We start from the raw sequence: 14,853 nt of genomic DNA on the forward strand, positions 1-14,853 counted from the left end.
CATCTCGGTCCTAAAAGATTTCCCCCTTATCCTTAAACTATGACTCCTTGTTCTGGACTTCCCCAACATCGGGAACAATCTTCCTGCATCTAGCCTGTCCAACCCCTTAAGAATTTTGTAAGTTTCTATAAGATCCCCCCTCAATCTTCTAAATTCTAGCGAGTACAAACTGAGTCTATCCAGTCTTTCTTCATATGAAAGTCCTGACATCCCAGGAATCAGTCTGGTGAACCTTCTCTGTACTCCCTCTATGGCAAGAATGTCTTTCCTCAGATTAGGAGACCAATACTGTACACAATACTCCAAGTGTGGTCTCACCAAGACCCTGTACAACTGCAGTAGAACCTCCCTGCTCTTATACTCAAATCCTTTTGCTATGAATGCTAACATACCATTCGCCTTCTTCACTGCCTGCTGCACCTGCATGCCTACTTTTAATGACTGGTGTACCACGACACCCAGGTCTCGTTGCATCTCCCCCTTTCCTAATCGGCCACCATATCCCGTTGCATACTTTGACAACCTTCCTCATAGTCTGCTACCCTGGCAATCTTAGCGTCATCTGCAAACTTACTAATGAACCATTTTACATTTACGTCCCAGTCATTTATATATATATGTCTTTCCACCTCAACCATCTGACATATCAGTAAGAAAGTTTTAAATCCATACAACCAATTCACTGTTAATCTTGTGCATTGAAATCTTCTGAATCAGCCTACCTTGGGGGACTTTATCCTTAATTTTCTGAAGAAGTAGAGGCATTGGTGTGCTTCCTTGCCCCTAGAATCCATGTGATTAGGTGAGGTTAAATTATCGGTGATGTTTATGCCCAGGAACTTGAATCTCTCAATCATCTCCACGCCATTGATATTGACTGAAGCATGTACATTACCTCATTTCCTAAATGCTTGCACCTTCATCTTGTTGACATTGAGGAAATAAGTTTTTTTCTTGCTACCTTGATACAAAGCTCTCTATCTCCATTCTGTACTTCATCTCGCCATTGTTTGAGATGTTGTGCGATGCGCTGTTCCCATGCACTTGCTGCTCTTGTTCTTCTTGGGGGTAGAGATTCAAGTCATAAAGTCATAGAGTGATACAGCGTGGAAACAGGCCCTTCGGCCCAACTTGCTCACATCAGTCAATATGTCCCAATATGTCCCAGCTACACTTGTTCCACCTGCCAGCATTGGCTCAATATTCCTCCATACCCGTCCTATCCATGTACCCGTCTAACTGCTTCTTAAATGTTGGGATAGTTAGTCCCTGCCTCAACCACCTCCTCTGGCAGTTTGTTACATACTTCCACCACCCTTTGTGTGAAAAAGTTATTCCTCAGATTCCTATTAAATCTCTTTCCCTTCACCTTAACCCTATGTCCTCTGGTCCTCAATTCACCTACTCTGGGCAAGAGACTGTGCATCTACCAGATCTATTCCTCTCATGATCATATGCACCTCTAGAAGATCACCTCTCATCCTCCTGCCCTCCAAGGAGTGGAGTCCCAGCCTTACTCAGCCTCTGCATATAGCTCAGACCCTCTGGTCCTGGCAACATCCACGTAAAGATTTAATTGAAATATACCACATGGAAATAGGCTCTTCAGCCCCTCAAATCCACACCAATCACACTTTCACACTATTTCTATGGTATCCTATCTTTTATATCGACTGCCTACACACTAGGAGCAATTTGCAGAGGGCAATTGACCTACAAACCCACATCATAAATTTGGAAGGTGCAAATGGAAGTGTCCAGATGACTCATTGCAGTGCATCTTATAGATAGTACACACAGCAGCCGCTCTGCACCAGTGGTGGAGGGAATGACTGTTTATGGTGGTGAAAGAATGCCAATCCAATCGGCTATTTCCTGCTGGATTGACCTTCTTCAGAATTGTTGGAGCTGAACTTATTTAGCCATCGTATTTCTCATTTGTGCCTTGTATATAAGGTGGAAAGGCCTTGGAGTCTTGCAGCCACAGAATTTAAATGGCTAATCCTTTTGAGTTTCTAATCAATAGACGAGGAACAGCCTTGAGAATTCCAAAAGTTGGTGGTTAGACTAGCTCGCTGGAGATGTTCATTACCTGACACTTTGTTGATATGCCATTGTCAGGCCATGTCTCAATTGAAACCATCCATGATAACCCATTATGGGGATAACAAGATCAAATTAGGTCAATTGTGATGATTTAATGTTCCAGTAGCAAATCTATGATACACAAAATATACAAAGTTATATAAAATGGATTTTCCTATCAATTAATCATAACACATCATGATGTATTATGCGGCAGCAAGAGGTGCAACTGGTACAGCTGTTGCCTTACGGTGCTTGAGGCCCAGGGTCAATTCTGATCTTGTGTGCTGCCTGTGCCGAGTTTGCACGTTCTCCCTGTGACCGCATGGGTATTCATCGGGAGCTCTGGTTTTCACCCACTTCTCACTTCCCAAAGACGTGTGGGTTTGTAGGTTAATTGGCCTACATTAAATGCCCCTGGTGTGTGGAAAGTGGATGAGAAACTGGGATAAAGGAAATAGTGTGAATGAGTGATCGACTGTCAGGACTGATCGACTGTCAGTCTGATGGGCCTGCTTCCAGGCTGTATCTTTAAATATATATATATTGTGAATGTGCAATTTAAATTGACATTGTGGTCAGCATAGAAACTATGGGCTCAAGAGCCTGTTTAGTTTAGTTTTTAGTTTAGATATACAGCGCCAAATAAAACCTTCAGCCCACCAAGTCCGCTCCGACCTGCGATCCACACAGACTCACATTATCCTACACACACTAGGTACAATTTACAATTATACCAACCCAATTAACCTAACAACCTATATACGTCATTGGAGTGTGGGAGGAAACCAGAGATCCTGGAGAAAACCCACACAAGTCACGGCGAAGAACATACAAACTTGGTACAGACAACACCTATAGCCACGATCGAACCCGGGTCTTTGGCGCTGTAAGGCAGCAACTCTATGCGCCGTATCTACAAACTAAAAGCCTGTTCCTCTGCTGTACTGTTCAATGTTCTGTGTTTCCTGACGGACATTTCTTGTTGCAATAATTTCAACAATGACTGTGAACTCTAAAGCAAGTACCATGCTGTGCCTTATAGTTGATACTGTTAGTTAGTGTTCCTAGTGCTATTAGTGTTAGTAGAACCAATCAAATCAGATATGAAGGGCAGCACAGTAAGTAGTGCAGCGGTAGAGCTGCTGCCTCTCACGCCAGAGGCCTAGGTTTGATCCTGACTGCAGGTGCTGTTTGTAAGGAGTGTACATATTCTCCCTGTGACTGCATGGGTTTTCTCTGGCTACTCTGGTTTCATTCCACATTCCAAAGACATGCAGGTTTACAGGTTAATTGCTTCTGTAAATTATCCCTAGTATGCAGGATAGAGCTAGTGTAAAGGTGATCATTGGTCAACGCAGACTCGGTGGACTGAAGGGTCTGTTTCCACACTGTATCTTTAAACTAAAGTATGACAGAGATGATAATCTTTTATTTTTAAATCAGTATTATGAGCCTGAACTGGAGTCAGGAGTGAATGTCAACATTTATATCTGATTATTAGCGTAACCTTAGCTGAGGAACATCATACTTGCTTTGGATGTAGTGGAGCATAGATTAACCAGCTCAGACACTATGGGCTGAAGACAGTATACAGAAAAAAGGGTTATCCTTCAGGTGGAGGACAAGTAAGATTATATTATACTCAATGGAATTCAGGAAAAAATAGATGATCCTGGAGAATATTTTCTCTGGTGGAGACCCAATAATTTAAGGGCTTCTTAGGGCCCATTCGGTCATGGCTGACCATGGGTGTCTCCAGGGTTGGAGAATGCCAGTGCATGACTTTGTTTAACGTATGGAGACTGGTGCACAGACAGCCACCACACGGTCCTTGACAGATCTGGGTCAGGATCCAGTGACATGGAGTCCAAGATGACCGGAGACCCTTTTCTGCTGCAGCCTGCATCCGCCTTCCCAGCCGTTGTGACACTCCACTAAGGTCAGCCATCATCCTCCACCTGTTCAACCGTTGAGGTCTTGGTTGGATTGCTCTTTGTCAGTGTGCTCCCCCTCGACCTTATCGCCATGAGTGGCCCTACCAGGAGCAAAGCTCCAGATGGCATCGTTCTCAGGACCACACAAGCTTCTCCACCACGACAAGGTGACAATCCATGAAGACCATAATTTCAGGATTAGGTGCTGGCCATTTAACTGGAATACAAATTTTCCTTGTTTGGAGATTTGTGATTTAGAATGCCTACGTCAGAGAGCAATAGATGCCTAGTTGTTGAATATATTCACGATTGAATTGCATTGATTTTCTGACATTTGGGCACAATGAGATTGAACTGGCCTTGGAATTCAATTAAGTCGCACATGGTTTTCTGTTTAATGGTATGAATGTTATCAAAGATGATTGGGTACTTAGTGCGCTGGTATTGCACTTTCCTTATTTAGATGCAAGACCTCTGTGAGTTGGGAGTACAAGTCACAGTGAGTTGGGAGTACAAGTCACAGGTGCAGTGATGACAAGCTGAATGAAATACTTATTTTGATTTTCTGTAGCAAAACTTCCCAATTTATAGAAGTCCAGTGATTATCATTGACTTAACACACAGAACAAGGCTTTACTAACATGGTTTAGTTCTTCTTCAGCTTTTTAGTGAGCCTAACCCAATAGCTGGATCATATCGAGGGAGCCCGGATTTCTGAGTTTCATCAGATAGTTTCTTCATTAAATTATCTTCCATTTGATAACTTGTCTAACACTCTTGGAAACCATGCTCCTCATTCCCCTTCTTGCCGTGCTTCCCCTCCCACCCCGAAGATCTCCCTGAAAGCCCTCCGGTAGCAAGGCACACATATCTCAGTGTGTGTGTGTGTGTGTGTGTGTGTGTGTGTGTGTGTGCGTGCGTGTGTGCGTGTGTGTGCGTGTGTGCGTGTGTGTGCGTGTGTGTGTGCGTGTGTGTGTGTGTGTGTGTGTGTGTGTGTGTGTGTGTGTGTGTGTGTGTGTGTGTAGTGAGCGCAAATGTGTGGAAGTTAAATCGTCACAGGGAAAAGTTAATAGAATCCTTAGGTTTTAGTTCTTTAGTTACAGAGCTCTTTGTTTAGTTACAGAACTCATTCTGTAAACTCATTGATTGATAACACAATAAGAATTTATTCAGAAGGCCTTAATGGGTTGTACATTTTTGGAAGAAGTTACGAATAGAAGAAGTAGAGGTAAGAATAGGCTAATTTGTGACAAAAACCCCAATATTTTATTAGAAGATCCACGAAACCCTAACTTGTCACAGGTTGTTGCACACTAGTGGCTTTGGATCAATAACCAGGCTCCACCATAATGAAACGCAAAAACAAAACAGTCTTAAAATAGAATGGTTTTTCCTCACTGAAACAGTGCAGATTTTAAGACAGACTTCAATTTTCCATTAGATGGGACAGGCTAGCGGTTTTCACTTCAATAAAGGAGCCATAATTGCAAGATTGAATATAAATACTTAAAACAACACCCAACATCTAGAGAAAGTTATTTCCACAGAGTCAAGTCAATGGAACTCTCTTCCAGTGTTAATGTTTTGTGCAGAAACTATGACAACATTCAAGATAGGATTGAAAAGGAGTGGAAAAAAGTGGAGATTAAAAAGGTTCAGGTTGAATAAATATGGTAAGAATTTGTGCTCATTTGGAGGACAAATGAATTGGTTGAATGGCTTTATTTGGGGGGTGGGCTTTGTTGCAATTATTTTTAATTAGGTTGCATTTATTATAAAATTCTAATAGTGTTTTCCTTCCCCCACCTCCCATTCCACAAGAAAAAAGACTATGAACGATTAGTTAAAGCACTGGACAGCATAACATCCATCAGGGAAATGACCCAGGTAAGGACCATAGATTGGCAGCAGGCTTTACACTGCATTCACTGACAACTATCACCCCATTTTTAAGAAATCAAGTAAATAAGAAAGTGAATGTCGATCATTTTCCGTTCAAATTAATCCCTTCCTCTGAGGTAAAAATACATTTATCAATTGTTGTAAGATAATATCCTCAATTCCCCCTTCCCCCTGATCTCACCACTTATATCTCCGTGGTTCTAATTGAGCTCAATGCTTTGGTGCTACAACCAGTTGTGAGTGGAACTAGGCCTCAGTGGCATATCTTCATGCCCTATTCTCCAAAGACGGACACAAAAAGTTGGAGTAACTCAGCGGGACAGGCAGCATCTCTGGAGAGAAGGAATGGGTGACGTTTCGGGTTGAGACCCTTCTTCAGACCCATTCTCCGAATACCCTTACGACCTTTTAATAGCTCAAAGCTGTCAAATGAAAGACATTTCGAAACAGATCAAATGTATTGAAATAATTTAGAAAAAAGAGGCCTAGTAAAAATTGATAAAATAATAAAATGCATTCAGTCCTTCAGCTTGGGTTGTTGGTGCACCACTCATAAACTCAGTGTCAAGTCCAATGGCCATACATTGCATTCGGCTGATATGAAAGTCCAAGACAATCTGACTGTAAGGAGAACATCACTGACAATTCTCCATAAAACCACTTGTCAGAAGTGTGTACATTTTAGTACATTATTCAACAACTTGCTTTTATTGAGGTTGACCATTCTGGCTTGCATTAACACGTGAGTTTCTCTGTGATATACAGAATCATAGAAAATATACCCTGGGGAAGCTCTTGGCTCACAGTGTACTGACTGATTGAGGAGATCTCTCCAGTTTCGTCCACATTTTACAGTATTTGAGCTACATTCGGCCCTTTGAGCCAGCGCGCCATTCAATATGATCACGGCTGATCATCCAGAATCAGTACCCTGTTCCTGCTTTCTCCCCTTATCCCTCGAATCCATTAGCCCTAAGAGCTATATCGAACTCTCTTGAATACATTCAATGAATTGGCCTCCACTGCCTTTCGTGGCAGAGAATTCCACAGATTCACTAAATCTGAAAAAGTTTTTCCTCATCTCAGTCCTAAATGACCTATCCCTTATTCTTAAACTGTGAACGCTTGTTCAGGGATCCCCCAACATGGGGAACATTTTTCCTGCAAGTTTCTATAAGATCCGTCTCATCATTCTAAATTCCAGTGAGTATAAGCCCAGTCGATCCATTCTTTCATCATATGTCAGTCCCGCCATCCCGGGAATTAACCTGGTGAACCTACGCTGCACTCCTTCAATAGTACGAATATCCTTCCTCAAATTAGGAGATCAAAACAACTCCAGGTGCGGTCTCACCAGGGCCCTGTACAACTGCAGTAGGTCCTCCTTGCTCCTATACTCAAATCCTATCGCTATGTAGGCCAACATGCCATTAACTTTCTTCACTGCCTGCTGTACCTGCATGCTTACTTTCAGTGACTGATGTACAAGCACACCCAGGTCTTGTTGCACCCCCCCCCCCCCCCCCCCCCCCCCCCCCCCCCCCCCACCGTTTCCTAATCGGACACCATTCAGATAATAATCTGCCTTCTTGTTCTTGCCACCAAAGTGATAACCGCACATTTATCCACATTATACTGTATCTGTGATGCATCTGTCCACGCACCCAACCTATCCAAGTCACCCTGCAGCCTCATAGCATCCGCCTCGCAGCTCACACTGCCACCCAGCTTTGTGTCATCCACAAACCTAGAGATGTTACACTTAATTCCGTTGTCTAAATCATTAGCCCTGCAGGGTCATGTGTCCTCAAGCACACATCCAGTACTGTTTAAATGTGTTTTGGATGTTTTCATCTCTCACCTTTTCACACCCTTCTCCATCTCAGATGGAAAATGTTTAATTGTTATCCCCTCTAAAAATATTCTACTTATCACTTCAAATCAATTGCCCATTTGAATATGTATTGAGTTTCATTGCCTTTGTATGTTAATAGGCAACCTTATCCATCACTATTTTGGTCCTGAAACATTAGTTTATGATTTATCACCTCAATATTTCTGCAGGTGAGACCTAATTCATAGACTTTAATGTTACAGAAGACCTTAAAACTTTTCTCAGATAAAAATGACGATTAAATTAAATACAATAAAGTAGATATCATAGTTATATGTGAACTAATAAGTTGACTACTATGCCAGATGTTGACCCAGTTATTCTCTGCACTGCAGCTGTCAAGACCTTTACATGTCACCAAAAAAGATTACTGGCTGCTAACATAGATAGGAAAAGAAAAGATAGCGTAAAATGTTAATTAAAAGTAGAAAACATTACATGAGCACCTTATCTGAATAAGTCTCTATGGAACATGGATAGGTGATGTTTCAGGCTGGGATCCTTCTTTGGTCTGAAGAAGGTTTCCGACCCAATATTTTATGTTCTCCAGAGATGCTGCCTGACCCGCTGAGCTTTGTGTCTTTTTATTATATAAACCAGCATCCGCAGTTCCTTGTACGTGAATAAGTCTGCCAGTTTCTGAAAAGTGATAGATAAATGTTGTGGGGAGGAAAATGCTTAATTTGTTTATCTTGCTAGGCACCATACTTGGAAATTAAGAAGCAGATGGACAAGCAGGATCCGCTGGCGCATCCCCTGTTACAATGGTACTTCTACAAAAATATTGAACAATGGAATTGTAAAGTAGGAACATGATTGATTTTGGTGGCTCATTCAAATCCATATCCTCAGTTTGGTCCTGGCACTCATTTTATTTTCTCCTTTGTTGCCATAGTGATACCTGTTCAAGTTTACACATTAGGCTTGTTTTTCTTTAGATATAGATAGATATGCCATTTATTGTCACTATACATGTACAATGAAATTAAAAGCTGCTCGTACTCAGTGCATACATATAATTTAGTACAAAAAACAAGAAACAGAAAAACAAAAACAGAAGGGAGAAGGGGGGGGGGGGGGGGGTGGGTAGGTGCACAATTCTGTGGTGCTATATACATATATACAGATGGAAGTCCGGGTGTTGGGCTGTGAAGTCAGTGCATGTGTGAATTTGAATTAAGAGTAGTTATAATTTTCGGAAAACAACTATTCCTGAGTCTATTTGTCCTGGATTTGATGCACCTATAGCGCCTTCCAGAGGGCAGCAGGTCGAACAATCCAAACGCAGGATGGGAGCTGTCCTTGATGATATTCTTTGCCCTGCTAAGGCAGTGGGAGGTGTAAATATCCATCATGGAGGGGAGAGGGCAACCAATGATCTTCTGTGCTGTCGTAGTCACCCTCTGAAGCCTCTCCCTGTCTGCCATGGTGCAGCTGCCTTACATTTGATGCAGATAGGAATGCATCAATTTCTGTGCACAATTATTACTATCCTATGTTACCTCTCCCTAGCCAGGAGATGCGTTGATCTGCTTCTGCTGAGCATCTCCTCTTCAATCTGTACTTCACTCTCCACTCTCCAAATAAGTTTATTTGGCCTTCCATCACAGCAATGTGATGGATGTTTATGTAAATATGTTGTGTCTTGGGTCTATTTGTTTGTAATGTATGGCTGCAGAAACGGCATTTCGTTTGGACCTCAAGGGGTCCAAATGACAATTAAATGTATCTTGTATCTTGTATTAGGATTAGTAATTTCTGTATTTGCAGAAATACAGAAATGTTTGACTACAGCGTTATGATTACTCAACCATGTCTTTTTATGTAATTTAGAAAGATAACCATGCAAACTATATTGTTTAAAGTTGTAATTGCTGACTTTCTTGATCAAGGGAAAGAAGTAACGCTGTGTTTGCCTTTACCAGGATTATTTCCAGTAACAGATCGCATATTGTAAAATTGCCTGTAAATAGGGTAAGTGGTTTGATCCATGCATTTTCTGCAAGAAAACTTTGTTGTGTACTGTTTTTGCTCACACCAATATCATGAAAATTGCACCTGTTATTCATTTAGAAACATAGAAAATAGGTGCAGGAGGAGGTCATTCGGCCCTTCGAGCCAGCACTGCCATTCATTGTGATCATGGCTGATCGTCCCCTATCAATAACCCGTGCCTGCCTATCTCCCCATATCCCTTGACTCCACTAGCCCCTCGAGCTCTATCTCACTCTCTCTTTAATCCATCCAGTGACTTGATCTCCACTGCCCTCTGTGGCAGGGAATTCCATAAATTCACAACTCTCTGGGTGAAAAAGTTTTTCTCTCATATAGCAGTTCAACTTTTGATCTGCATATTTCCTCTTGATATTTTGTTTCTGTGACCTCAAAATGTGACCTGCATAATTGCTCAGTGCTACAGTGAACCTTGCAACTGCACAGAAACAATCTGCAGTATACCAGAAACAGTGTCACTTCATTGAGATTGTGAATCAGTTCCCTGCCTTTCTGCACCATTGAGTTTCAAGTACAAAGTGAATTGGAACCAAGCTATCTAAATGACCCCCTGATTAGATGTCAGTACCTCATTAACTCACACTTACCGGAAATATACATTCATGTTGCTGTAAGGTTCTGTTTTGGAGAATTTAATATGGCCTTTAACAGTGAAACAGGGGATGTAAGCAATAGATGTGTATTGGAGGCAGTGTCATGTCACAATATGTTTGTGAACTGACTTATTGACTGCAGTATAATACTTGTCACTTTATTCCTCCATATAGCAACTAAAGTTCATGCACACGCCACACCAGTTCCTGCTCCTCAGCAGTCCACCGGCCAAAGAATCCAATTTCAGGGCAGCAAAGAAACTTTATGGGAGCACTTTTGCATTTCAGTGAGTTGATATTTGTTAAATCCTTAAGGGTATGAATTGAATACCTAATTAAAAAACAAAACACAAAATAATGAGCAAATAAACGTTTCCCTAGTTCTATTTGAATATGTGCATGGTAATTTTCATCACAATAGTTAATGAATATATCTTTAAGATATTGAAAAAGGAGAATTCCTTCCATTCTTAAAGTTTTAAACTGTCAGTAATAATATTTGATTATGGCAAATATTTCAAGATAGGTGGAACTGTTGATGGACTAAGTTTTCAGGTACTTTTACCTTGAAAATTGGTAAAAATGATCAGTGATAAAATGAGAGTGCTGCAAATGGATGGAAAGCTATAGGAAGTGCATGTTGTAGTTCCTGATATCCTTTTATAACCGGTAAGATTCCCTTGAGGATTTCATAATGATGCTTCATCTTATTATACACATGTTGCTTTTTAAAATTTGACATTAAAGATTGAGGGGAAGATTTGCATCATTAATATTGGAAAAATTGCACTGAGAAGACTCAAGTAGGCGAAGGCGGTGATTTCGTCCATGATGGGTTTCACTCGAATTGACTTTGCGGTCCAGGTGGCAAACCTACAAATCAACCTAAAGTCATTTATCTAAAGGTCTTGCTTTGGTAGTTCTGTAAATACTTTACTGTAATCCTAATTCCCATGTCTATGCCATGTTTCTCTGAATCTTTCTTAGTCTGTAACTCATTTTTAAGTGTCACCATGCCTATTCTAGTCCAAGCAGTTGATAAACTGATTTTGTGCTGACATGTGTATTGTTTTTTGTACCATGTTTCAGCATTTCAGTTTTGCCTGGGTCTGGGATGGTCATTCTTCAAGGTCATATATGCTCCTGTCTCGTGTGTCTCCAACTTTCTGTTTCTCTGCCATTTTCTTTAAATGCTTTCTGATCCCATTCAAGAAACTGTCCAAAGAAACAGTTGAAATGAAAATCATTGTTTTGCACTTTGGAGCAATACAAAATGTATTTTCCAGCAATTTCTCCTTTTCTCCCAGTATTACTTTGCGGGGGTTCATCAGAAACTTCATTTATGCCTCAAACGTGCACCAAAGTAACATGTGTTGAAGGGATAAAAATGCTGAGGACATGCTGGTGACTGATTATGTTACATAATGTACCACAATGGTACTGAAATTGTTTATGTTTTATATCTAGCGGCTCACATATAGAGAACTGGCACTCCATTTTAAGGAATGGTTTGATTGTTGCATCTAACACACGATTACAGGTAAGGGCAGTTGCAGAATAAAGTAAACATATTGAGAGTTATTCTGTAACCCAACATTACCCCCAGTACAATTGTTATCTGATAACCACAATCAGCAGTTTGCCATTATCATTTGTTCCACATGGAACAGCACAGCACAGAAACGGGCCCTTCGGCCCACAATGTTTGTGCCGAACATAATGCCTAACTGAACTTATCTTATCTGCCTGCACATGATCCATATCCCTCTATTCCATTGCATACCATGTGTCTATCCAAGAGCCTCTTAAACTCCACCTGCCTCATATCCACCATATCCGCCACCACCACCTCCCCTGGCAATGCATTCCAGACCACCCTTTATGTAAAAAACTTGCCCCGCACATCTCCGTTAAACTTTCCCCCTCTCACCTTATGTGCCCTCTAGTGTTTGATATTTCCACCCTAGGAAAAGGTTCTGACTGACTACCCTATCTATGCTTCTCATATGTTTAATATACTTCTATCAAGTATCAATGTTCAGATATCCACAGGCAGCATACTGGATATAGTTTCCTGAAATATGAATATGGTGGCTGCTACCCACATTAAGTGTCCCATGTTACATATATATAAAATATATCTATATAGCCAGGTTTGTTTTCCAAAGATAGGGAAGTAAGATTAGAAGGCGTAGGTTTAAAGTGAGTGGGGCAACCTCTTCACAGGTGCATTAATTGAAGAAGCTGCCAGAGGATGTGGTAGAGGTAGATATAATTATAATACTTAAAAGACACAAACTGGTACATGAACGGAAAATATTTGGAGGGATATGAGCAAGGTGCAGGCAAGCAGGCATAGATCCTGTGCCCATTAAATTTAAAACATGCGTGCATAGGATATTCTTCCTGCAAGGGTTGGTGAATCTCTGGAATTCCCTTCGGCAGAAGTATTTATGTGGAAAGGGTGCCGTCACAGATCCAACTATCGCTTGCAAAACTTAGTATGTCATGGTGTAGTTATACAGAACATTGGTCAGGTCTCACGTGGAGTATTGTGCACAGTTCTGTTTGTCACATTAGTGGATGGACGTGGTAACATTAAAAAGAGTGCAGAAGAGATTCACCAGCATGTTGCCTGAAAACAGGGCTTTACACATAAAGAGATATTGGATTGGCTGAATTTCTCCTCATTGGGATGTAGGTGGCTTAGGAGTGACCTTAAAGAGGTTTATAAAATTGAGGAGCATAGCCAGGGTAGATGGTCAGAGCCTTTCCACAAGAACGGGTAGAATAAAGCCAGAGGGATAGGTGAGAGGGGATAACTTTAAAGATCTGTGGGGCAAGTTTTTCATTCAGAGGGTGATGGTTATATGGAACAAGCTGATAGGGGAGATGATAGAGGCAGTAACAATTAGAACATATGAAAGACATTTGTACAGGTAATTGCAGGGGAAAGGAGTAAAAGGATACAGACAGGTCGGCATGGATGAGTTGGCTGAAGAGATTATTTCTGTGCTTTACAACTCTATGACTCTAAAGAGGAGGTTGAATTTTTTTTTAAAGATTTGGGAATTACAGATAATAGGAACTGGCACACAGAAGCAGATGAGACCTGGATCAAATTGGCCATAATTATATTGTAAGGCAGGCTAGGGTTTATCGGCCAGGTGGCTTACTACTGCTCCTATTTGCTTGGGATCTTGCGTTCAAAAGAAAATTTGAAACACTCTGAGCAAAGAAGAATTGCCAGTATTATGATAAATTGGGCAGCACAATGGTACAGTGGTATATTTATTGCCTCACATCGCCAGAGACCTGAATTCGATCCTGACCACGGGCGCTGTCTGTGTGGAGTTTGTACGTTCTCCCTGTGACCATGTGGGTTTACATCCACATTCCAAAGACACGCAGTTTTATAGGTCAACTGTCTTCAGCAAATTGTCACTTGCATGTGGGATAACATAGAACTAGCGTATGGGTGATAGATAGTTGGTGTGAACTCCACGAGCCAAAGGGCCTGCTTCCGCGTAGTATCTTTAAACTAAATTAAACTAACTAAATTACTCCATTGTCATGCCAATTACACTGATCATTCTGATAAATAAATATTCTGGCTGATAACATCTGATAAGCAATGGAAACGTAAAAACTGTATAACATAGACTAGAATGGGCCATGTTTTGTGCTTTGTGGTTATTCATTTGATTTTCTCTCCCTCTGTTTTCCCCAGCTACATGGAGCAGTGTATGGGAATGGTATTTATCTTAGTCCATTGTCAAGTATTTCTTTTGGTTACTCAGGCAAGTATATTTAATCTTCAACATAAAATTCAAACTTATACTCATTGGTTCAAAAAATATGCCTTTTATTTTCTCAACCTGATGATTTATTGTCACGGAGTGACTTGAATTATTTCTCTCTAAACCTTTTATTCACTTTCTAAACAAGATGCTTCATAAAATACTGTAGAAATGTAAAAAACCATACTACATTAAATCTGGAACTATAATTACCAATGTTATGAATTATAGAATATTTCTGACCAATTGCAAAGGTCCAGAAATTTAATGAATGTATAAGGTTGTTCCTCCCATCATGAGTGACCAATGTTACCAGCCAGAATATCTTCTTCGATGCTCATTGAAGTTGTATTTGGGAGAGATCAAAGTGCTGGAGGAACTCAACAGGTCATAGAGCATTTCTAAAGAACATGGATTGGTGTTGTTTTGGTTTAGGACATGAAGGGTTCCAATTTGCAACATCACCTATCCATGTTCTTCAGAAATGCTGCCTGACCCGTTGAACAACTCGAGCACTTTGTGTCTAAAATTAACTGCAACACATTCTATCACTGCAATGGATATTCTATCTAGGATATAATGGATATTCTATTCTATCTAGTAATGGAAATTTGTTTCTTAATTCTACT

General features: G+C 40.8%; 1 protein-coding gene across 2 annotated transcripts in view; it reads left to right on the top strand.

The window, feature by feature from the left end:
* The window catches only part of parp8 (poly (ADP-ribose) polymerase family, member 8), a 404,781-nt gene that overhangs the window by 365,852 nt on the left and 24,076 nt on the right, over positions 1-14,853 (top strand). For both annotated transcript variants that reach the window (XM_055633843.1, XM_055633852.1), the window contains 6 exons: positions 5,844-5,909; positions 8,518-8,585; positions 9,744-9,792; positions 10,599-10,711; positions 11,892-11,964; positions 14,155-14,224. In XM_055633843.1, the coding sequence (XP_055489818.1) occupies positions 5,844-5,909; positions 8,518-8,585; positions 9,744-9,792; positions 10,599-10,711; positions 11,892-11,964; positions 14,155-14,224 (439 nt within the window). The remainder of the gene's footprint in view (positions 1-5,843; positions 5,910-8,517; positions 8,586-9,743; positions 9,793-10,598; positions 10,712-11,891; positions 11,965-14,154; positions 14,225-14,853) is intronic.

The sequence above is a fragment of the Leucoraja erinacea genome, chromosome 1, assembly GCF_028641065.1.
Source record: "Leucoraja erinacea ecotype New England chromosome 1, Leri_hhj_1, whole genome shotgun sequence".
Classification (NCBI taxonomy): domain Eukaryota; kingdom Metazoa; phylum Chordata; class Chondrichthyes; order Rajiformes; family Rajidae; genus Leucoraja; species Leucoraja erinaceus.